Source organism: Cetorhinus maximus, unplaced genomic scaffold (genome assembly GCF_964194155.1).
Source record: "Cetorhinus maximus unplaced genomic scaffold, sCetMax3.hap1.1 HAP1_SCAFFOLD_1418, whole genome shotgun sequence".
In the NCBI taxonomy this organism is placed as follows: Eukaryota; Metazoa; Chordata; class Chondrichthyes; order Lamniformes; family Cetorhinidae; genus Cetorhinus; species Cetorhinus maximus.
Window position 1 is genome coordinate 1,018 of NW_027597359.1, and position 23,995 is coordinate 25,012.

The 23,995-nt window shown below is 59.5% G+C and overlaps 2 protein-coding genes across 2 annotated transcripts in view; one reads left to right on the forward strand and one right to left on the reverse strand.

The window, feature by feature from the left end:
• On the forward strand, positions 1 to 21,050 carry LOC144676201 (fructose-bisphosphate aldolase B-like). The gene is made up of 9 exons (XM_078536687.1): positions 1 to 288; positions 5,164 to 5,283; positions 6,770 to 6,981; positions 8,885 to 8,939; positions 10,259 to 10,419; positions 15,832 to 15,915; positions 18,192 to 18,366; positions 19,351 to 19,550; positions 20,224 to 21,050. The coding sequence occupies exons 2-9, from the start codon at positions 5,172 to 5,174 to the stop codon at positions 20,317 to 20,319; spliced, it is 1,095 nt and encodes a 364-aa protein (XP_078392813.1). The 5' UTR covers positions 1 to 288; positions 5,164 to 5,171; the 3' UTR covers positions 20,320 to 21,050.
• LOC144676198 (sialic acid-binding Ig-like lectin 13) overlaps positions 20,601 to 23,995 on the reverse strand; it is a 12,800-nt gene continuing 9,405 nt past the window's right edge. The window contains exon 6 of the mRNA XM_078536685.1: positions 20,601 to 20,763. Coding sequence (XP_078392811.1) covers positions 20,601 to 20,763 — 163 coding nt within the window. The remainder of the gene's footprint in view (positions 20,764 to 23,995) is intronic.

Below are 23,995 nucleotides of genomic sequence, written 5' to 3' on the forward strand. Positions count from 1 at the left end.
AACTCACATTCTTCACGAGTCTCCCCCCCCACCCCCGCCTGAGCTCTCCTATTGGTTGAAAGTTTGTTCCACTCTCGGCCAATAGGAAGTGATCTCCGGGAGCACCGCCCCCTCCGGCTTTGTGCCGTCTTTCACACGTAGGTTTTAACCCACCCCGTGAATGTACAATAAAGTCGTTGTGTTATTCAAGTATCCCCAGGGTCAGGTCAGTAAGACGCACATTCCTCTCTTGTCAGACAGCGAGTCAGGACAGCCAACAGCCCCAGTGAGAAACATCAGCACCTAAAGGTGAGTCACGCCAACACTCATTGGGGTGCACTGTCAGAGGGTCAGTACTGAGGGAGTGCTGCACTGGCGGATGTTCAGTATTGAGGGAGTGCTGCACTGTCGGAGGCTCAGTACTGAGGGAGTGCTGCAGTGTCAGAGGGTCAGTACTGAGGGAGTGCTGCACTGTCAGAGGGTCAGTACTGAGGGAGTGCCGCACTGTCGGAGGGTCAGTACTGAGGGAGTGCCGCACTGTCGGAGGGTCAGTACTGAGGGAGTGCTGCACTGTCAGAGGGTCAGTACTGAGGGAGCGCTGCACTGTCGGAGGGTCAGCACTGAGGGAGCGCTGCGCTGTCGGAGGGTCAGCGCTGAGGGAGTGCTGTGCTGTCAGACGGTCAGTACTGAGGGAGTGCTGCACTGTCGGAGGGTCAGCGCTGAGGGAGTGCTGTGCTGTCAGACGGTCAGTACTGAGGGAGTGCTGCACTGTCGGAGGGTCAGTACTGAGGGAATGCTGCACTGCTGAAAGTGCAGTATTTCAGATGAGAAGTTAAACTGCCTGCCCTCCCAGGTTAAGGTAGAACATCCCAGGGCCACTAGTTGAAGACAAGCAGTGGGGAAAAAATCCTCCCCAGTATCCTGGGGCCAATATTTATCCCTCAAGCAACATCTCTGGAGGGAAAAAAGATCATTTGTCACATTTCTGTTTGTGGGAGCTTGCTGTGCACAAATTCACTGCCAGGTCTCTTGCATTACAACAGTAATTACATGTCAGAAGCATGGCAGTAGCTGACAAGCATCTTTGGTGTCTGTGGTGGTGAGAAGCATGGCAGAAAAGGAGTTATATTATTAAGTGTACACTCTGATTTTCTCCAAAGCGTTAACATATTTTAAAATTTGACATCTCTCTGTTGGTTTCAGACGGTGTGTAACCTGTGAGTCCACGAATGAGATAGAATATTTGAATATTTCCTTACCTCTTGAGGCCAACAGGAAACCATTTTTATAAATTTCTGCTTTGAAAAGCAGCTTAAAAGCAGTGCTTTGTGTACAGAGCAGCCCAGTGTGGGTCCCACCTGACTGCATTCCTGTCTTAAAAGGGGCAGTGTCTCAGTGAACAGAACTAATAGGAAAAGGCAGTTTAACCCCTCGAGCCTGTTGCATGCCAACAGGAGGAGGCCTCTTGACTTGTTTTTTTTTAGCAGTTTGATACAACTGAGTGGCTTGCTAGGCTACTCCAGAGGGCAGTTAAGAGGCAGCAAATCTGGAGTCACATGTAGGCCAGGCCAGGTAAGGTTGGCAAATTTCCTTCCCTAAAGGGCATGAGGTGGTATTTTTTTTTGACAATCGTTTCATGGTTATCATCAAACTTTTAATTCCAGATATTTGCTGGTAAAATTCGAACCCAGGCCCCCAGAGCATTACCCTGGGACTCTGGATTACTAGTCCAGTGACCATACCACTACCCCACTGCCTCTCCACCAGGAAACCTAACCCCCTCAAGCCTGTTGCAAGGGAACATGAGGAGGCTATTCAGCCCCTCGAGCCTGTTACACAGGAAAAGGAGGAGGCCGTTCAGCCCCCCATATGACGGTTACTTCGAGATAGGGTGAGGCCATTCAGCCCTTGAGTCTGATACACAGGAACAGGAGGAGGCCCATTCAGCTCATCGAGCGTGTTACACAGGAACAGGAGGAGGCCCATTCAGCTCCTGAACCCGTGGCACAGGAACAGGAGGAGACCTTTCAGCCGCTCGGGTCAGTCACACTGGAACAGGAGGAGGCCATTCAGCCCCCTCGAGCCAGTTACGAAGGAAAGGGAGGGAGGCCATTCAGCCTGTTACATAGGAATAGGATGAGGCCATTTTCTCATGAGCCTGGCACACAGGAACAGGAGGAGGGCATTCAGCACTCCCGAGTCTGTTCTGCGCTCTCCAGTTGAACCCTGAAACCTTGGGTTGGTTTACTTTAGATCAGGGTGCGATGGGTTTGTGTGTGGTGTGTGTGTTTGTCCAAGGAGGTGTGCCAGTACAATCGATCAGGCAGGTCTCCCTGCAGCTCACATAGAGGCCACCCTCATTGCAGGGGAGAGCAAGGAGGGCAGCAGAGGGGCTGGATTTTCGTTCCTGGGTTAATCATTTCAGACTCGCTGCTATCTTCAGATGTAAATCAGCTCATGGGGCCAGGGGGGTGGCTTGAGGGTGGCGATTATCCGCTGTTTTTGGTCCTGTTTCGGTTTTTACTGGCGTTGCAACTAACATCGGCGTTCCAGCGAACCTTTCCCGTCAATGTGTTCGGTGATCGCGACCAGATAATCTGCTTTTCCCGATGTTGATTGAGGGAGTAAATGTAGGCCCCGGGCACTGGAGAATACTTCCCTGCTCCTCTTTCAGACCGTGCCGCCAGGTCTTTCATCCCCAGGGCGGCTCGGTTTAACATCTCATCCGAAAGTCAGCACCTCTGGCAGTGCGGCACTCCCCCAGTGCCGGGCGGGAGGGGTTGGGCTGCACTGGAACGCCAGGGTTCTGGGTTCGAGTCCCGCTCCAGGCACGAAAAGAAGTCCAGAGGCCGAGAGTGCACCACAGCTGGCACTACAGCGGGGCCTGGGGACTGGCATGGGGCCCGGGACTGGCATGGGGCCCGGGACTGGCATGGGGCCCGGGACTGGCATGGGCCCGGGGACTGGCATGGGGCCGGGGACTGGCATGGGGCCGGGGACTGGCATGGGGCCGGGGACTGGCATGGGGCCGGGGACTGGCATGGGGCCGGGGACTGGCATGGGGCCGGGGACTGGCATGGGGCCGGGGACTGGCATGGGGCCGGGGACTGGCATGGGGCCGGGACTGGCATGGGCTCTGGATTTGCTGGGAGGGCTCAAGACCGCAGTGGTGAAAGTCCGATGGCGGCTGTAAGAGGCCTCGCTGTCACCTTGCAGAATGGTGCAGGCTGCAGACCTGAGGGGAGGGGAGGGGAGAGGGGAGAAAGGATGCAATAGGTGGTCAGAGGCTCGACAGGGAGTGAGGTGGGCCTGTGGAATTCTCTACCCCAGAGGGGGTGGAGGAGGCTCAGTCACGGGAGCATGTTCAAAACGGCGATGGATGGATTTCGATCCAGTAAAGATGTCGAGGGAGCTGGGGAAAGGGTTGGCAAAATGGCGTCTTGAGGTTAAAGACCAGCCCTGACCTAGTAGGATGGCAGAGCAAGCTCGAGGGGCCAAATGGCCTCCTCCTGCTCTTATGGGTTGGCCTTATTTTTTTTTTTAACATTCCTTCGATCAAGGTGGGCAATTATTCAATGTCCCACCACATTCCTGAAGTGCCTCCCATTCTACACTTGGGAAACTCTCTCGCGGCGCTCCCCAAACTGTGGGAGAGCTCCCCGCGGGCATTAACAGGGGGCTGATCGGAGGTGAGCTGGCTGCCGGAGATCATCACCCTGCTCCCCCCCCACCCCGACACAACCTTCCCACCCACCCCGCCCACCCACACCTCCTTGAGAATTGTGGCTTGTTATGGAGAGATCAGGATGAAGAGACAACTTCCAGGATTGTAACCTTCAGTCCGGGTCTTTTTTACTTTATTCATTCACGGGATGTGGGCTTCGCTGGCCGGGCCCGGCATTTATTGCCCATCCCTAATTGCCCCCTTGAGAAGGTGGTGGTGAGCTGCCTTCTTGAGCCGCTGCAGTCCATGTGGTGTAGGTACACCCACAGTGCTGTTTGCAGACTGCAACCCCCACTCTCCCTGCCACTGAATCGCTCCTACACTCCAGCCCAGGATATACCTCCCACATTCCACCTCCAAGCTGGACCTTGCCCAACAGCTCGAATCCCTGAGTCACCATGAGATCACGCTTCTGGTGACAAGCCAAGCACTTATTAGCAATTATTAACATTGGACACTGCTAAAGACACACCACAATGCAGCATTGACCCTCAGCACTGACCTTCCAACAGTGCAGCACTGACCCTCAGCACTGACCCTCCGACTGTGCAGCACTGACCCTCAGCGCTGGCCCTCCGACAGTGCGGCACTCCCTCAGTACTGACCCTCCGACAGTGCGGCACTCCCTCAGTACTGACCCTCCGACAGTGCGGCGCTCCCTCAGTACTGACCCTCCGACAGTGCGGCACTCCCTCAGTACTGACCCTCCGACAGTGCGGCACTCCCTCAGTACTGACCCTCCGACAGTGCAGCACTCCCTCAGTACTGACCCTCCGACAGTGCAGCACTCCCTCAGTACTGACCCTCCGACAGTGCAGCATTTCCTCAGTACTGACCCTCCGACAGTGCAGCACTCCCTCAGTGCTGGCCCTCCGACAGTGCGGCGCCCCCTCAGTGCTGGCCCTCCGACAGTGCGGCGCCCCCTCAGTGCTGGCCCTCCGACAGTGCGGCGCCCCCTCAGTGCTGGCCCTCCGACAGTGCGGCGCCCCCTCAGTGCTGGCCCTCCGACAGTGCGGCGCCCCCTCGGTGCTGGCCCTCCGACAGTGCGGCGCTCCCTCGGTACTGACCCTCCGACAGTGCAGCACTCCCTCAGTGCTGGCCCTCCGACAGTGCGGCGCCCCCTCAGTGCTGGCCCTCCGACAGTGCGGCGCCCCCTCAGTGCTGGCCCTCCGACAGTGCGGCGCCCCCTCGGTGCTGGCCCTCCGACAGTGCGGCGCTCCCTCGGTACTGACCCTCCGACAGTGCAGCACTCTGTCAGCGTTTGGACTGTTGACCGGGATTATGGGTGGTGTGTTTGAGGTTTGAACTTGAATGGAGGACTTTCTGTCTCTGGGTGAATTGGAGACCCAGCATTTGGGAGCTGTGCCTTCCTCTGGGCTCCTGAGTCAACCCTTGTTTCTCTTAACTGACCCTTTCTCTCTGTGTCTCTCTCTCTCTCTCTCTCTCCCCCTCCATCCCAGCTCCCACCATGACTCATCAGTTTCTTGCACTCACTCCGGAACAGAAGGCGGAACTCTCCAGCATCGCCCAGAGGATTGTTGCTCAGGGAAAGGGCATTCTTGCAGCCGATGAATCTGTCGGTGAGTTGGGGGCGGCCAAAAGGGGTGTGGTTACGGTATCTGTGAGGTGCTTTGTGGTAGACCAGCTCGGGTGTTCCTTATAGATTTGGAGACACCTCAAATTAATGTTTTCAGTGTGAACTCGTCTGTGTGGGAAAGTTCCTTTCCATAGTGATTTCACTGTGTGTGGAGGAGGTTACAGAGATAGGGAGGGTTGTAGGGGCTGGAGGAGGTTACAGAGATAGGGAGGGTTGTAGGGGCTGGAGGAGGTTACAGAGATAGGGAGGGTTGTAGGGGCTGGAGGAGGTTACAGAGATAGGGAGGGTTGTAGGGGCTGGAGGAGGTTACAGAGATAGGGAGGGTTGTAGGGGCTGGAGGTGGTTACAGAGATAGGGAGGGTTGTAGGGGCTGGAGGAGGTTACAGAGATAGGGAGGGTTGTAGGGGCTGGAGGAGGTTACAGAGATAGGGGGGTTGTAGGGGCTGGAGGAGGTTACAGAGATAGGGAGGGTTGTCGGGGCTGGAGGAGGTTACAGAGATAGGGAGGGTTGTCGGGGCTGGAGGAGGTTACAGAGATAGCGAGGGTTGTCGGGGCTGGAGGAGGTTACAGAGATAGGGAGGGTTGTCGGGGCTGGAGGAGGTTACAGAGATAGGGAGGGTTGTCGGGGCTGGAGGAGGTTACAGAGATAGGGAGGGTTGTAGGGGCTGGAGGAGGTTACAGAGATAGGGAGGGTTGTAGGGGCTGGAGGAGGTTACAGAGATAGGGAGTGTTGTAGGGACTGGAGGAGGTTACAGAGATAGGGAGGGTTGTAGGGGCTGGGTGAGGTTACAGAGATAGGGAGGGTTGTAGGGGCTGGAGGAGGTTACAGAGATAGGGAGGGTTGTAGGGGCTGGAGGAGGTTACAGAGATAGGGAGGGTTGTAGGGGCTGGAGGAGGTTACAGAGATAGGGAGGGTTGTAGGGGCTGGAGGAGGTTACAGAGTTAGGGAGGGAACAAAGCGAGGGGGGGAGGTGAAAACCACAATGAAAAGGTTAAATTTTGAGGCTTTGTTTGATCGGGAGCCAATGTTGGTCAGTGAGCAGAGGTTAGTGAGGGGTGGGTGGGGTTGATGGGTGAACGGGTCTTCCTCCGATATGGGGGCACCAGGGTTTTGGATAAGCTTGACTTTATGGAGGATAGAATGTGAGGGAGCAGCCAGGAGAGTGTTTTACTCACCGAGGTGGGAGGTAACGAAGGATGAAGGAGGATTTCAGCGGTGGGTGAGCTGAGTCAGGGAGGGAGTTGGGCAGAGGAGGTCGTCTTAGTTGTGACGCAGATGTTTGGTGGGAATCTCATCTCGGGATTAAATGCGGCGCCAGGTTTGTGAACAGTCTCTCCTCCACCAGCGAGAGGGAATGGAGTCAACAGCAACTGGAATGAATGGGGTTGGGAGCTGAACACAATGTCTTCTCCCTACCTCATCGGCTCTCCAAGGCTCCCTCTGACCCCATGTTCCGCTCTCCCCTCAGGCACAATGGGCAAACGCCTGAAGAACATCAATGTGGAAAACACGGAAGAGAATCGGAGGTTTTTCCGCCAGGTGCTGTTCACCGCGGACACCGACATTGACGACTGTATCGGGGGGATCATCTTCTTCCACGAAACCCTGTACCAGAAAAGTGATGATGGGACCCCCTTCCCCCAGCTCGTTAAAGACAAGGGCATCGTCGTGGGGATCAAGGTGAGGCAGAGGCGCCAACTGGGTCAGTCACTCGCTGACGTCAGGGTCAAAAGGTCATGGCAGCACTGTCGGAGGGTCAGCGCTGAGGGAGCGCTGCACTGTGGGAGGGTCAGCGCTGAGGGAGCGCTGCACTGTCGGAGGGTCAGTACTGAGGGAGCGCTGCACTGTGGGAGGGTCAGTGCTGAGGGAGCGCTGCACTGTGGGAGGGTCAGTACTGAGGGAGCGCTGCACTGTCGGAGGGTCAGTACTGAGGGAGCGCTGCACTGTGGGAGGGTCAATACTGAGGGAGCGCTGCACTGTGGGAGGGTCAGTGCTGAGGGAGTGCTGCACTGTGGGAGGGTCAGTGCTGAGGGAGTGCTGCACTGTGGGAGGGTCAGTGCTGAGGGAGTGCTGCACTGTGGGAGGGTCAGTGCTGAGGGAGTGCTGCACTGTGGGAGGGTCAGTACTGAGGGAGTGCTGCACTGTGGGAGGGTCAGTACTGAGGGAGTGCTGCACTGTGGGAGGGTCAGGGCTGAGGGAGTGCCGCACTGTGGGAAGGTCAGGGCTGAGGGAGTGCCGCACTGTGGGAGGGTCAGGGCTGAGGGAGCGCCGCACTGTGGGAGGGTCAGGGCTGTGGGAGCGCCGCACTGTGGGAGGGTCAGGGCTGTGGGAGCGCCGCACTGTGGGAGGGTCAGGGCTGAGGGAGCGCCGCACTGTGGGAGGGTCAGGACTGAGGGAGATCAAATCCACGAGGGAAACCTGATCGCGCTATCAAAGCAGTTTTGCAACTTCTATTTATTTCGAGATGCATGCACTGAATTCAGAAGGAATAAGTCCACCAAGACTTTTAGATTTAAGCAAAACTAAATTTAAGCTATTTATTAACAAAAGAAAAGATTTCAAGCACATACATTGAACTACAAATTACTGCTATAATAACTCCTAAAACTCCTTATTAACCTGAATCCCAGTTACATCCTCTTTAAGGCAACAGTCCAGAAATAGATTTTTAGATTTTAGCAGATGCAGAAAATTGACACAATCCCCTTAACAATGGAATTGCAAATGGCTTTCTCCAGCTTCGGTTTCTGTAGACAGCAGGCTTATGCACAAATGCTGGAGGCTACATTAGGGCGACTGCACACACATCTCACAATGGCTTTCCCTGACACATAGCCTTATTCACCTTGATATATGTTTCTCTCTTTTTGATATGTAAATTGCATTTTTTCCATATATCTTTGGAACTTTTACCTTTCTCGTAATGTAAAACTTTTCATGTTGCCAATATTCTCATTAACTTCTTTGAAATTCAAACCTCCCTTCATCTCTCTAAGAATGCAAGTTCCTGTCACACCCTACATGCTAAGACCCCAACCATGTTTACCTACTTAACATTTTAAAGACACTTCTACACCTTACTTCTTTTGATAACTTCAACTTGCAGTGTGCTTAGCTGCAAAGTGTAATTAAATCCCACCCAGACATAAAAACACAACACCTCGTAGACATGCAAGGATGTGTATGTGTGAGGGTGAGTGGATGCATGTGAGTGTGGGTGTGTGTGAGGTGGGTGCATTTGAGGGTCGGTGTGTGCAAGTGTGTGCGAGGCTGTGTGTGTGAGGGCGCACTTGTGTGCGTACTAGGGAGGATGCGTGCGATGGTGGGTACCTGTGCGCAAAAGTGCATGCATGCAAGGGTACGTGCATGGGTACGTGAGGATGAAGGTACGTGAAGGTGTGCAGTTTTGAGGGGGGACAGTGGAGGGAGATATGGGGTGTGGATCACTCCTCCTGTGTTCCACCCCCCTAGTTGAATATCTCACCTGGGCTCTCTGCTGGGACCCACTAATGGATCTCACAATGGATGTTATTGGTCATTGTGATGGACTAACTGATCTGACCTCTCTCTCCTCTGATTGTAGGTGGACAAGGGGGTGGTTCCATTAGCTGGGACTGATGGAGAGACGGTAACACAAGGTGAGTGTGGAGGTGGGAGGATTGACTCACTCCAACTACCCCGAATCTCAACCAGCTCCTCTATTGTTATCCATTATACACCCTCTGACCCCCCATCACTGACCCCTAAACACCCTCTGACCCCCCTCACTGACCCCTAAACACCCTCTGACCCCCCTCACTGACCCCTAAACACCCTCTGACCCCCCTCACTGACCCCTACACACCCTCTGACCCCCCTCACTGACCCCTACACACCCTCTGACCCCCCTCACTGACCCCTAAACACCCTCTGACCCCCCTCACTGACCCCTAAACACCCTCTGACCCCCCTCACTGACCCCTAAACACCCTCTGACCCCCCATCACTGACCCCTAAACACCCTCTGACCCCCCTCACTGACCCCTAAACACCCTCTGACCCCCCTCACTGACCCCTAAACACCCTCTGACCCCCCTCACTGACCCCTAAACACCCTCTGACCCCCCCTCACTGACCCCTACACACCCTCTGACCCCCCCTCACTGACCCCTACACACCCTCTGACCCCCCTCACTGACCCCTAAACACCCTCTGACCCCCCTCACTGACCCCTAAACACCCTCTGACCCCCCATCACTGACCCCTAAACACCCTCTGACCCCCCATCACTGACCCCTAAACACCCTCTGACCCCCCTCACTGACCCCTAAACACCCTCTGACCCCCCTCACTGACCCCTACACACCCTCTGACCCCCCTCACTGACCCCTACACACCCTCTGACCCCCCTCACTGACCCCTACACACCCTCTGACCCCCCTCACTGACCCCTACACACCCTCTGACCCCCCTCACTGACCCCTACACACCCTCTGACCCCCCTCACTGACCCCTACACACCCTCTGACCCCCCTCACTGACCCCTACACACCCTCTGACCCCCCTCACTGACCCCTACACACCCTCTGACCCCCCTCACTGACCCCTACACACCCTCTGACCCCCCTCACTGACCCCTACACACCCTCTGACCCCCCTCACTGACCCCTACACACCCTCTGACCCCCCTCACTGACCCCTACACACACTCCGACCGCCCCGCCCCTCCTGACCCCGCCTCCACGCACCCTCCTACCTCTCACTGGCCCTTACGCACACTCTGACCTCTTTCCGATCCCCCTCGCTGACCCCATAAACCCTCTGACTCCCCTTCGCTGGCCCCCAACCACCCCCCTCCTCCACCCCCCACCCCCTCTGTCCCCCCCCGCCTCACTGACCGACCCTGTGCCAGCATCTCGCTGCTGCTTCTGGCGTGCGATTGACGCGGGTTGTTTCTCTGTGCCCCCTGTGCTGGCAGGATTGGACGGCCTGGCAGAGCGCTGCGCCCAGTACAAGAAGGACGGCGCCGACTTTGCCAAGTGGAGGGGCGTGCTGCGGATCACCGACAAGGCTCCCTCGTCGCTGGCCATCGAGGAGAACGCCTGGGCGCTGGCCCGTTATGCCAGCATCTGCCAGCAGGTATGTGCCAGCCAGTGCCCGGCTGCCCCTCCGGCCGGCAGCGGGCGAGCGTGCCGGGGGGGGCACACCCGCTGTACCCGCTCATTACTCGGTCAGTGACGGAAATTCACCGCTGGTACAAGGGTTTACGCAGAAGCAAAATGCAAAAGCGAGAATCGCTTCAGCAGCTCCACAGCCCGAGTCGCTCACAACGCAGCGAAATCACAACCCAAAAACAAAATAGAGAGAAGGGAGGAGTCGGAGGTCTCGGTGGTTCCTTCCCGATATAGAGAAAACCAATGGATAGAGGGGAAGAGAGAGAGAAGGGGGAGAGAGAGAGAGTGGGAAGAGGAGGAAGAAAGCCCATCTGGTTCACTGATGCCCCTTTAGGGAAGGAAATCTGCCGTCCTTACCTGGTCGGGTCTACATGTGACTCCAGCCGCACAGCAATGTGGTTGACTCTTAAATGCCCTCTGAAGTGGCTGAGCAAGCCACTCAGGGGCAATTAGGGATGGGCAGCAAATGCTGGCCTTGCCAGCGACACCCACATCAAATCCACAATGATTCAGGGAGGGTTTTTTGGTATCTTCCTCCATGAAGACAGACACAAAGTATTTGTTTAATTTCTCTGCCATTTCCTTATTCCCCATTATAAATTCTCTTGTCTCTGCCTGTGAGGGACCTTCTCTGTCCTTTCTCTCTCTCTCTCTCTCCCGCCTCTCTCTCCCATCCCACAACCCCCCACCTCTCCCGCCCCGCACCCCCCTGCCTCTCCCGCCCCGCACCCCCCCGCCTCTCCCGCCCCGCACCCCCCCGCCTCTCCCGCCCCGCACCCCCCGGCCTCTCCCGCCCCGCACCCCCCGGCCTCTCCCGCCCCGCACCCCCCGGCCTCTCCCGCCCCGCACCCCCCGGCCTCTCCCGCCCCGCACCCCCCGGCCTCTCCCGCCCCGCACCCCCCGGCCTCTCCCGCCCCGCACCCCCCGGCCTCTCCCGCCCCGCACCCCCCGGCCTCTCCCGCCCCGCACCCCCCGGCCTCTCCCGCCCCGCACCCCCCGGCCTCTCCCGCCCCGCACCCCCCGGCCTCTCCCGCCCCGCACCCCCCGGCCTCTCCCGCCCCGCACCCCCCGGCCTCTCCCGCCCCGCACCCCCCGGCCTCTCCCGCCCCGCACCCCCCGGCCTCTCCCGCCCCGCACCCCCCGGCCTCTCCCGCCCCGCACCCCCCGGCCTCTCCCGCCCCGCACCCCCCGGCCTCTCCCGCCCCGCACCCCCGGCCTCTCCCGCCCCGCACCCCCCGGCCTCTCCCGCCCCGCACCCCCCGGCCTCTCCCGCCCCGCACCCCCCGGCCTCTCCCGCCCCGCACCCCCCGGCCTCTCCCGCCCCGCACCCCCCGGCCTCTCCCGCCCCGCACCCCCCGGCCTCTCCCGCCCCGCACCCCCCGGCCTCTCCCGCCCCGCACCCCCCGGCCTCTCCCGCCCCGCACCCCCCGGCCTCTCCCGCCCCGCACCCCCCGGCCTCTCCCGCCCCGCACCCCCCGGCCTCTCCCGCCCCGCACCCCCCGGCCTCTCCCGCCCCGCACCCCCCGGCCTCTCCCGCCCCGCACCCCCCGGCCTCTCCCGCCCCGCACCCCCCGGCCTCTCCCGCCCCGCACCCCCCGGCCTCTCCCGCCCCGCACCCCCCGGCCTCTCCCGCCCCGCACCCCCCGGCCTCTCCCGCCCCGCACCCCCCGGCCTCTCCCGCCCCGCACCCCCCGGCCTCTCCCGCCCCGCACCCCCCGGCCTCTCCCGCCCCGCACCCCCCGGCCTCTCCCGCCCCGCACCCCCCGGCCTCTCCCGCCCCGCACCCCCCGGCCTCTCCCGCCCCGCACCCCCCGGCCTCTCCCGCCCCGCACCCCCCGGCCTCTCCCGCCCCGCACCCCCCGGCCTCTCCCGCCCCGCACCCCCCGGCCTCTCCCGCCCCGCACCCCCCGGCCTCTCCCGCCCCGCACCCCCCGGCCTCTCCCGCCCCGCACCCCCCGGCCTCTCCCGCCCCGCACCCCCCGGCCTCTCCCGCCCCGCACCCCCCGGCCTCTCCCGCCCCGCACCCCCCGGCCTCTCCCGCCCCGCACCCCCCGGCCTCTCCCGCCCCGCACCCCCCGGCCTCTCCCGCCCCGCACCCCCCGGCCTCTCCCGCCCCGCACCCCCCGGCCTCTCCCGCCCCGCACCCCCCGGCCTCTCCCGCCCCGCACCCCCCGGCCTCTCCCGCCCCGCACCCCCCGGCCTCTCCCGCCCCGCACCCCCCGGCCTCTCCCGCCCCGCACCCCCCGGCCTCTCCCGCCCCGCACCCCCCGGCCTCTCCCGCCCCGCACCCCCCGGCCTCTCCCGCCCCGCACCCCCCGGCCTCTCCCGCCCCGCACCCCCCGGCCTCTCCCGCCCCGCACCCCCCGGCCTCTCCCGCCCCGCACCCCCCGGCCTCTCCCGCCCCGCACCCCCCGGCCTCTCCCGCCCCGCACCCCCCGGCCTCTCCCGCCCCGCACCCCCGGCCTCTCCCGCCCCGCACCCCCCGGCCTCCCCGCCCGCCCCCCCGGCCTCTCCCGCCCCGCACCCCCCGGCCTCTCCCGCCCCGCACCCCCCGGCCTCTCCCGCCCCGCACCCCCCGGCCTCTCCCGCCCCGCACCCCCCGGCCTCTCCCGCCCCGCACCCCCCGGCCTCTCCCGCCCCGCACCCCCCGGCCTCTCCCGCCCCGCACCCCCCGGCCTCTCCCGCCCCGCACCCCCCGGCCTCTCCCGCCCCGCACCCCCCGGCCTCTCCCGCCCCGCACCCCCCGGCCTCTCCCGCCCCGCACCCCCCGGCCTCTCCCGCCCCGCACCCCCCGGCCTCTCCCGCCCCGCACCCCCCGGCCTCTCCCGCCCCGCACCCCCCGGCCTCTCCCGCCCCGCACCCCCCGGCCTCTCCCGCCCCGCACCCCCCGGCCTCTCCCGCCCCGCACCCCCCGGCCTCTCCCGCCCCGCACCCCCCGGCCTCTCCCGCCCCGCACCCCCCGGCCTCTCCCGCCCCGCACCCCCCGGCCTCTCCCGCCCCGCACCCCCCGGCCTCTCCCGCCCCGCACCCCCCGGCCTCTCCCGCCCCGCACCCCCCGGCCTCTCCCGCCCCGCACCCCCCGGCCTCTCCCGCCCCGCACCCCCCGGCCTCTCCCGCCCCGCACCCCCCGGCCTCTCCCGCCCCGCACCCCCCGGCCTCTCCCGCCCCGCACCCCCCGGCCTCTCCCGCCCCGCACCCCCCGGCCTCTCCCGCCCCGCACCCCCCGGCCTCTCCCGCCCCGCACCCCCCCGCCTCTCCCGCCCCGCACCCCCCCGCCTCTCCCGCCCCGCACCTCCCGCACCCCCCCGCCTCTCCCGCCCCGCCTCTCCCGCACCCCCCCGCCTCTCCCGCCCCGCCTCTCCCGCACCCCCCCCGCCTCTCCCGCCCCGCCTCTCCCGCACCCCCCCCCGCCTCTCCCTCAACACCCTTGTCGGTCAAAAACCTGTCTATCTCAGCCTTGAATATCTTTAATGGCCCGGCCTCCACTGCTCTCTGTGGAAGAGAATTCCAAAGACTAACAACCCTCTGGGAGAAGAAATTGCTCCTCATCTCCACCTTCGATGGGAGACCCCTTGTTTTGAATCTGTGTCCCCTAGTTCTGGATTCCCCCACAAGGGGAAACATCCTCTCAGCATATACCCTGTTAAGCCCCCTCAGAATTTTCAGTAAGATCACCTCTCATTCTTCTAAAACTCCAATGGGCACAGGGCCCAACCTGCTCAACCTCTCCTCATAAGACAAACCCCTTTGGCCTGGGAATCAGATGGCCCTCTCTGAACTGCTTCCAATGCAAGTATGTCCCCCCTCAAGGAAGGTGACCAAAACTGCCCACAATACTCCAGGTATGTTCTCATCAATGGCCTGTACAGTTGGAGCAAGACTTCCCTACTATTATACTCCATTCCTCTTGTAATAGATGTCAACATTACATTTGCCTTTCCTAATCACTTTCTACAAGGGCAGCAGACACATGGGGAAACACCACCACCTGGAAGTTCCCCTCCAAGCCACTCACCATCCTGACTTGGATATATATTGGCTGTTCCTTCACTGTCGCTGGGTCAAAATCCTGGAACTCCCTCCCTAACAGCACTGTGGGTGTACCTACGCCTCATGGACTGCAGCGGTTCAAGAAGGCAGCTCACCACCACCTTCTCAAGGGCAATTAGGGATGGACAATAAATGCTGGCCCAGCCAGCGAAGCCCACATCCCAGCGAAGCCCACATCCCGTGAAAGAATTTGAAAAATGCTAACTTTTTAGTGATTTGTGTATAAGGACACCCAGATCCCTCTGCACCACAGAATTCTGCATAATTTCTCCATTTAAATAATATTCTGCTTCTGCTTTCCTGCCAGTGGACAGCCTCACATTTCCCCAGACTCCATCTGCCAAATTTTTGCCCCCTCACTTGACCTGTCTATATCCCTTTGCAGACTCTTTGTATCTTCACAACATGAGTTCAACTCCCGCCATTGCAGTTGGAGGAGTTTGAGTTCAGTTACTGAGTAAATCTGAAATAAAAATGCTGGTCTCGTTAATATATTTTTTATTCATCCATGGGATGTGGGCCTCACTGGCTCAGACACCATTTATTGCCCATCCCCAATCGCCCTTGTTTGGAGAGTATTTAAGAGTCAAGCGCATTGCTGTGGGTCTGGAGTCACATGTAGGCCAGACCGGGTAAGGGCGGCAGATTTCCCTCCCTAAAGGGGCATTAGTGAACCCGATGGGTTTTAAGACAATCGGCAATGGGTTCACGGTCATCATTAGACTTTTTAATTCCAGATTTTTATAGGGTTCAAACTCCACCATCTGCTCTGGTGGGATTGGAACCCAGGTCCCCAGAGCATTACCCCTGGCTTTCCGGATTACCAGCCCAGTGACAATCCCACTACTCCAGCGCCTCCCCTGAACGAGCTTGACACTGCCTAGATTGTTGCAAAAATCCATCCAGTTCGTTAATGCCCCTTTAGGGGAGGGAAATCTGCCGTCCTTACCGGGTCTGGCCTACACATGACTCCAGACCCACAGCGACGTGGTTGATTCTCAACTGTCCTCCGAAATGGCCGGGCAAGTCACTCAATCGGACCGAGCTGCTACAGAAAAGCTCTTCGGGGCTGGGAATACCACAATGGTTCACAATGGCTCACCACCGCCTCCTCAAGGGGCAACTGGGGATGGGCACCAAGTGCCAAGGTTCCCAGAGATGTCCACATCTCATGAACTTTCTGTCTCTGGAGCTTCTGAGGGTGGTTTACCATGTTGAAGGCGCTATATGAATGCAGGCTGCTGTTGTTGTTGTTGTTGAGGGCCGAGTCTCTCGGGGATACTGTCTGGGCCCCGGCTGCACTCACCCACTTTCTGCTTCCCTGCAGCAAGGCCTGGTGCCCGTTGTGGAGCCGGAGATTCTGACGGACGGGAGTCACGACCTCCAGCGCTGCCAACACGTGACCGAGAAGGTGACCCTCACCCACCGTCCACTCTGGGAGGGCGGCACCGCAGGGCTGCCTTCTGATTGGGCGGAGAGGACTCTGGGATAGGGCGAGGGGAGGGACTCTGGGATAGGACGAGGGAGGACTCTGGGATAGGGCGAGGGAGGACTCTGGGATAGGGCGGGGGAGGAGACTCTGGGATAGGGCGGGGGAGGAGACTCTGGGATAGGGCGGGGGAGGAGACTCTGGGATAGGGCGAAGGGAGGAGACTCTGGGGGAGGGCGAGGGGAGGAGACTCTGGGGGAGGGCGAGGGGAGGAGACTCTGGGGGAGGGCGAGGGGAGGAGACTCTGGGGGAGGGCGAGGGGAGGAGACTCTGGGGGAGGGCGAGGGGAGGAGACTCTGGGGGAGGGCGAGGGGAGGAGACTCTGGGGGAGGGCGAAGGGAGGAGACTCTGGGGGAGGGCGAGGGGAGGAGACTCTGGGGGAGGGCGAGGGGAGGAGACTCTGGGGAGGGCGAGGGGAGGAGACTCTGGGGGAGGGCGAGGGGAGGGGGACTCTGGGAGAGGGCGAGGGGAGGGGTCTCTGGGAGAGGGCGAGGCGGGGGGACTGTGGGAGAGGGCGAGGCGGGGGGGACTGTGGGAGAGGGCGAGGCGGGGGGGACTGTGGGAGAGGGCGAGGCGGGGGGGACTGTGGGAGAGGGCGAGGCGGGGGGGACTGTGGGAGAGGGAGAGGCGGGAGGGACTGTGGGAGAGTTGGGGGGGGGGACTGTGGGAGAGGGAGAGGCGGGAGGGACTGTGGGAGAGTTGGGGGGGGGGACTGTGGGAGAGTGGGGGGGGGACTGTGGGAGAGGGAGAGGAGACTGTGGGAGAGGGAGAGGAGACTGTGGGAGAGGGAGAGGAGACTGTGGGAGAGGGAGAGGAGGCGGGAGGGACTGTGGGAGAGTGGGGGGCGGGGACTGTGGGAGAGGGAGAGGCGGGGGGGGGACTGTGGGAGAGGGAGAGGAGACTGTGGGAGAGGGAGAGGAGACTGTGGGAGAGGGAGAGGAGGCGGGAGGGACTGTGGGAGAGTGGGGGGCGGGGACTGTGGGAGAGGGAGAGGCGGGGGGGGGACTGTGGGAGAGGGAGAGGAGACTGTGGGAGAGGGAGAGGCGGGGGGGGACTGTGGGAGAGGGGGTGGGGGGGACTGTGGGAGAGTGGAGGGGGGGGACTGTGGGAGAGTGGGGGGGGGGAACTGAGGGAGAGTGGTGGGGGGGGACTGTGGGAGAGTGGGGGGGGGGGGACTGTGGGAGAGGGGGGGGGGGAACTGAGGGAGAGTGGTGGGGGGGGACTGTGGGAGAGTGGGGGGGGGGGGGACTGTGGGAGAGGGGGTGGGGGGGACTGTGGGAGAGGGGGTGGGGGGGACTGTGGGAGAGGGGGTGGGGGGGGACTGTGGGAGAGGGGGTGGGGGGGGGACTGTGGGAGAGGGGGTGGGGGGGACTGTGGGAGAGGGGGTGGGGGGGGACTGTGGGAGAGGGGGTGGGGGGGGACTGTGGGAGAGGGGGTGGGGGGGGACTGTGGGAGAGGGGGTGGGGGGGACTGTGGGAGAGGGGGTGGGGGGGGGACTGTGGGAGAGGGGGGGGGACTGTGGGAGAGGGGCGGGGGGACGCAGGGAGAGGGCAGTGGGGGGACGCAGGGAGAGGGCGGGGAGAGATGATCCCGGGATTGGGAAAGGGATTCATTCCGACACGGGGGTAGGAGGTAATTCTGGGATGGGAGATGGGGCCAACCCCTCTGGGATTGGGATGAGGATGATCCCAGGATTGGGGAAGGGGCTGACCCTGGCATTGGGTTGGGAGTGATCCTGGGATTGGGATGACGATGATCCTGGGTCTGGGCTCTGTGACCCCTGGATTGTGAAGGGGCTGATCCTGGGATTGGGATGGGCGTGATCCCCAGATTGGGAAGGGGGAAATCCTGGATTGGGAGGGGGCTGTTCCTGGGATTGGGAGGGGGCTGTTCCTGGGATTGGGAGGGGGCTGTTCCTGGGATTGGGAGGGGGCTGTTCCTGGGATTGGGAGGGGGCTGTTCCTGGGATTGGGAGGGGGCTGTTCCTGGGATTGGAGGCGGGCGATCCTGGGGTTGGGAGGGGGGAAATCCTGGGATTGGAGGGGGCTGTTCCTGGGATTGGGAGGGGGGCGGTCCTGGGGTTGGGAGGGGGCTGTTCCTGGGGTTGGGAGGCGGGCGGTCCAGGTCCTGCCCTGGGCTGGGGGGATCTCTCCCTGTCCCAGATTAACCAGCCGGTGGTTTCTCTGTCCATTTCCCAGGTTCTTGCTGCCTGTTACAAGGCCCTGAATGACCATCATGTTTACCTGGAGGGGACGCTGCTCAAACCCAACATGGTGACCGCTGGACACTGCTGCACCAAAAAGTTCAGCCCCGAAGAGGTCGGCATGGCAACTGTCACTGCCCTACGTCGCACTGTCCCTGTGGCAGTGCCTGGTGAGAGCACAAGACTGTCTGTCTGTCTGTCTGTCTGTCTGTCTGTCTGTCTGTCTGTCTGTCTGTCTGTCTGTCTGTCTGTCTGTCTGTCTGTCTGTCTGTCTGTCTGTCTGTCTGTCTGTCTGTCTGTCTCCCCCTTCTCTCCGCCTGCTCCCTCCTCCCTCTCTCTCTTTTTCTCGCTTTCTGTCCCTGTCTTTCTATCCCGTACTCTGCCCAGCTGTTTCTCTCTCTCTCTGCCTCTCTCCCTATCTTGCGTTTTGTCCCTCTCTCTCTTCTTTCCTTCTCTTTTTCCCTTTTCCTGCCTCTCTTTCTTCCTCTCTTGCGTTTTGTCTATCACCCTCGCTCTCTCTGTCTTCCTCTCTTGCATTCTGTCGTTCACTCTCTCCCTCTCTTTCTCAGTCTTAGTGGCTCTCTCTCCCTCTCTCTCTCTTTCCTCTCTCTCTCTCTCTCTCTCTCTCTCTCCCTATCTTGTGTTCTGTTCTCCCTCTATCTCTCTCTCTGTCTCTCTCCCCGTCTTGTGCTTTGCTGCTCAATTTCCAACTCGTGCTCTGAGTCTCTTTCTCTCCTCTTCCCCCTCTCTCTCACCTCTTACCCCCACCCCCCTTCCCTCCTGGCTCTCTCTAGCTTCTCTTCCTCCCTCCATAACATTTAAGGAGTATTTGGATGTGCACTTGCGATGCCACGGCAGACGAGGCTAAGGGCCTAGTGCTGGAAAATGGGATTAGAATAGTTAAGCGCTTGTTTGACTGGCGCAGACTCGATGGGCCGAAGGGCCCTTATCTGTGCTGTAGACCCCTATGACTCCAGTTCTCTCTCTCTCTCTGCACCCCCCACCCCCTGCCCCCCGCCTGCCCTCTTGCTTTGCCCCCCTCTCCCTCGCTCTCTAAGGTATTTTACAAACACTGGTTCTGGTGTTACAATCGATTGAATGTTCTCCTGCTCTCTCTCTCTCTCTCTCTCTCTCTCTCTCTCTCTCTCTCTCAGGTATCTGCTTCCTGTCTGGGGGTCAGAGCGAGGAGGAGGCGTCTGTCAACCTCAACGCCATCAACCTCTGCCCCCTCCGCAAGCCCTGGAAGCTGAGCTTCTCTTTCGGCCGGGCCCTGCAGGCTTCGGCCCTCGTGGCCTGGGCCGGGAAGGAGGACAACGCAGCCCTGGCACAAGAGGCTTATGGGAAGAGAGCGAAGGTGGGTGAAGAGGGAAGATGGGGTTGTTTGGGGGTGGGGGGGTGGGGGGGAGAGGGAAGGGCAGGGAAGGGGTGGGGGAGTGAAGAGGAAGAAGAGAAACATTCAATGTTGGCCTGATGCGCGGTGCCAGAGTCAGTGATAGTTGAGATTGCGGCTGTCGGGATGGTTTCCACTGCCCCACACCCAGATGTGTGGCTCGGTACAACGGTCATCCTGGAGAATGGTTCCCTCCAACAGTGCAGCGCTCCTGAACCACTGACCCCACTCCCAGGTAATGCAGCAGCCCGTCAGTACTGCCCCTCTGACAGGGCGGCGCTCCCTCAGCCCCGACCCTCCGGCAGGGCGGCGCTCCCTCAGCCCCGACCCTCCGACAGGGCGGCGCTCCCTCAGCCCCGACCCTCCGACAGGGCGGCACTCCCTCAGTACTGCACTCGAGTGTCTGGCTGCAGTTTTGTGCTCAGGCCCTGGAGTGGGCCTGGAACCCAGAAACCTGTGACTTAGAGTTGAGAGTGTGGCACGTGTCAGCCATCGCTGGCGCCTATTGGATCAGGTCCCTTGATCCAAAGTTAGCGAGCGTCCCCAAAGACACCCAGCCTCCAGAACTAATATATGTGATATTAAGTTAGGGACCGTGTCTAAATGGCGTTTGCGTTTTTTCTTTCTCTCAACGCAGATTAACAGCCTGGCTTCCAAGGGGGAGTATTCTCCATCAGGAGACACTAATATCGCTGCCAACTACTCGCTGTACACCGAGAACTATACTTACTAATGGACCAGAAGAAAACTCCTGCAGATCCCTAAAATCCCCGCTTTCCCCGCCTGTGATCACTGCCCCCTCCACCTTCCCTCTCTACTGTAGTTCACCTCCCCACCCCTCGGTTTTTTATTTCACGCCCTCGTCAGCGGAGGTATGATCGATCCTCCTCCTGACCCCGCACTACCTCACGCGTCTCGTGATTGGAAGGAATGTCGAGAGGTTGGGATGCCCTCCCATCTCTCCCCCCCAACCACCGGCCCCGCCCCTCCCCGCGGCTATTTTTGAACTGTGAATTAGGTTTTGGCCCCTCCCTTGGTGACCTCTCCCTTCATATCTCTGCGTTGACTGGAATCAGATAATTTCTGGAGTTCTACATGAGAAATAACGCACTTTGTAAACTGCTCCTGCTCGTGTGTGTCTGTGTCTTTTATCTTGTCTGCTACCCCTCGAGTGTTTCTGAAAAAGAGAGACGGTTTGCTGGAGCTTTTCATCTTGCTCTAAGCGGGACAAACACAAGAATGTCAAATTTCAAATGATCTCCACAGTTTATAGCGCGGGACGAAAGGCTGCTGATTGGTTGGGGCATTGTGGTGGAGGTAGCAACAGGGTCCTCAAGTCCCTGAGTAATTCAAAAAAAGGTGCAAGGCTTGAACAGATTCCTTTTGTTTGCAGAGAATGGGTCCCTGTATATGAATGTATGTTGCTTTGAGCACGTATAAATGAGCCACGTGACTGATTATCTTAAACAGGTTGTTAGTGTCGCTATTAGCACACTCAGAATTGTTCATTAGGTGCTGTCCGATCACAGCATTGCACCTAACAGCAGACAATTTGTTTTGGGTTTTGCAAGCATGGGCTGGTTGCGTATGGTGTGTGCTCTGCCTGTTGCAAATAACCAAAGGAATATGGGCCCAGATCTTCCAGTCTCCGGATAGTCAGAGACCAGGGGCACCCCAAAAGTTACCATGGATCTCCTCGTAAACACGTCCCTAGTATTTACGCAGCAAGTTCAAACTTCCAGTTGTCGGTTTAACCCTGTCCGGTTTGCTCTGTGATTGGCCGGAACCAGGCAGACTCGGGCTATTTGCCCCATACCGACCCTGGTTTTTCCACAGATTTACTTTGACACTCCAGAGCCCACAGCAATGATCGCAGCCCCCCCAACCCACCACAGCGCTCACCCTTCCCTGCACTTTGGACAGTGCCCGCGCCCACCAGCACCCGTCCTGAACAGAGCTCATACTCTCCTGGACCCCCTCAGCTTCTGGAATCCCTGGCTCATGTCCAGCTGATGTCAGAAGCATCAACATTATTTGAGGACTGCCGGGGGGTGGGGGAAGGGTCTCATCATTTTTGTAATCACCCCACAGGGTGGTGAAGGGAAGTGAACAGTGTCAGGGGGTGAGGGAGGGGGGAGAATATGGTCTGGGTGGGGGAGGCTGGAGAACACTGTCGGGAAGTGAGGGAGGGAGGAGAGTACTGTCAAGGGTGAGGGAGGGAGGAGAGCACTATCAGAAGTGAGGGAGGGAGGAGAGTACTGTCAAGGGTGAGGGGTGCGAGGAGGGCGCTGTCGGGGGGGCGGGGAGGGAGGAGAGCACTGTCGGGGGGAGAGAAGGCGCTGTCGGGGGGAGAGGGCACTGTCGGGGGGGCGAGGGAAGGAGGAGGGCACTGTCGGGGGGTGAGTAGAGTACTATCGAGGAGTGAGGAGGGTACTGTCGGGGGTGTCTGTGACACTTCTTGGCTGGCCGACTCCCTCAAACTGACTGCTTCAAGGAGAGATATTCATTGACTCTTGACCTGATCTGCTGACCTATCGAAACACTCCCAGAGGGCCCCACCCTTGTTATGAGGCAGGAACCAATGTGACAAGCATTGGACCACCCTGTACCTTAAATGTTACAATCTCCACAAACTGTGAATTTAGCACCCAGGGGCACAATGAATTGAATTCAAAACGCATGTTGCTCAATTGTGTGGTAGGCAGCACATTTATTTTGACTGACAGTCGCATCCTGTTAGTGAAAAATGCCACTCACATAGCCACAGCACAGAAGCAGCATGAAACAGCTTGCTTAACCTATTGCTCAAATTTTTGAGATACTTTGCTTTTCCCGGGTAATCGGGGGTGGACCAGGCACATTTCGGGTCCAAAAGTGGTGGTCCTTGGCCCAACGATCTTGCATGATACACAGTGAGCAACAAGCTGATCCAGGTAGTAATTGTCCTACCGGATAGCTTTATCTCGACAAGTGAGCATATGGCCTGTCGGAGGTCACCAGAGATAGGGAGGGCTGGAGGAGGTTACAGAGATAGGGAGGGGTTATAGGGACTGGAGGAGGTTACAGACATAGGGAGGGTTGTAGGTGTTGAAGGAGGTTATGGTGATAGGGATGGTTATAGGGACTGGAGGAGGTAACAGACATAGGGAGGGTTGTAGGTGCTGGAGGAGGTTACAGAGATAGGGAGGGTTGTCGGGGCTCGAGGAGGTTACAGAGATAGGGAGGGTTGTAGGGCTTGGATGAGGCTACAGAGATAGGGAGGGTTGTAGGGGCTGAAGGAGGTTACAGAAATAGGGAGGGCTACAGGGGCTGGATGAGGCTACAGAAATAGGAAGGGTTGTAGGGGCTGGAGGAGGTTACAGTGATAGGGAGGGTTGTAGGGGCTGGAGGAGGTTACAGAGATAGGGAGAGTTGTAGGGCCTGAATGAGGCTACAGAGATAGGGAGGGTTGTAGGGGCTGGTGGAGGTTAGAGGTAGGGAGGTGAGAGGCTATGGAGGGATTCGAAAACAAGGATGATGTGATACACCCCATGATCCTGGGCAGTGAAGTCTAACAGGACCCTGGAGCCGTTCTCTCTGTGGAATTGTACCTTTCTCTGGTCTGTGGGGGACAGGTACATCTTGCTGATCTCCAAGATGTACTGGAAAATCCCGAGAGTGCCTGCTCCCTGCCCCTTCCAGGTCATGGTCTAGGCTGAGGATCAAACTGCAGGGGTGCCTGATGATCCGATGGAGCTGTTGGCCTTTCAATACCATCTGCACACCCCTCACGGGCCCTGGAGTTCAAGAAAACAGCCAATTTAAGGTCAATGGCAGAAAAACCAAGAGGAACACGAGGAAACTTTTTCTTTCACAGTGAGTGGCTGGGTGAGGGTGGGAGTGTGTGTATTTGTGTGTGAGAGAGAAAGAGAGCGGGAGGGTGTGTGTGTGTAATTATGACAGCACTCAGCAGAGGAAAATTACTGAAGGAGAGGCTGGGCCTGTGTTTAAGTGAGTTGTGTGTGTGTGAGTGTCTGTGTGAGTGTATTTTTTGTCTCTGTGTGTGTGTGAAATAGAGAGTGTGATTATGACTATCTAGCAGAGGGAGATTGCCAATGGTGTGGGTGTGTGTGTGTCTGTGTGTGGATGTGATTGATATGTGTCTGTTTGTGTGTGTGTGTTTGTCTATGTGTTTGTGTGTGTGTTTGTGTGGTTGTGTGCGTGTGTGTTTGTGTGAGTATGTGTTTGAGAGTGTTTGTGTGTTTGTTTCTGTGTATTTGAGTGTGTGTGTGTGTGTAAATGTGTGTGTTTGTATGTGGTTGAGTGTGTTTGTGTTTGTCTGATTGTGAGTTTGTTTGAGTGTGTTTGTGCTTGACTGAGTGTGTGTTCATTTGAGTGTGTGTGTGTGTATGTTTGAGTGTGTGTTTGTA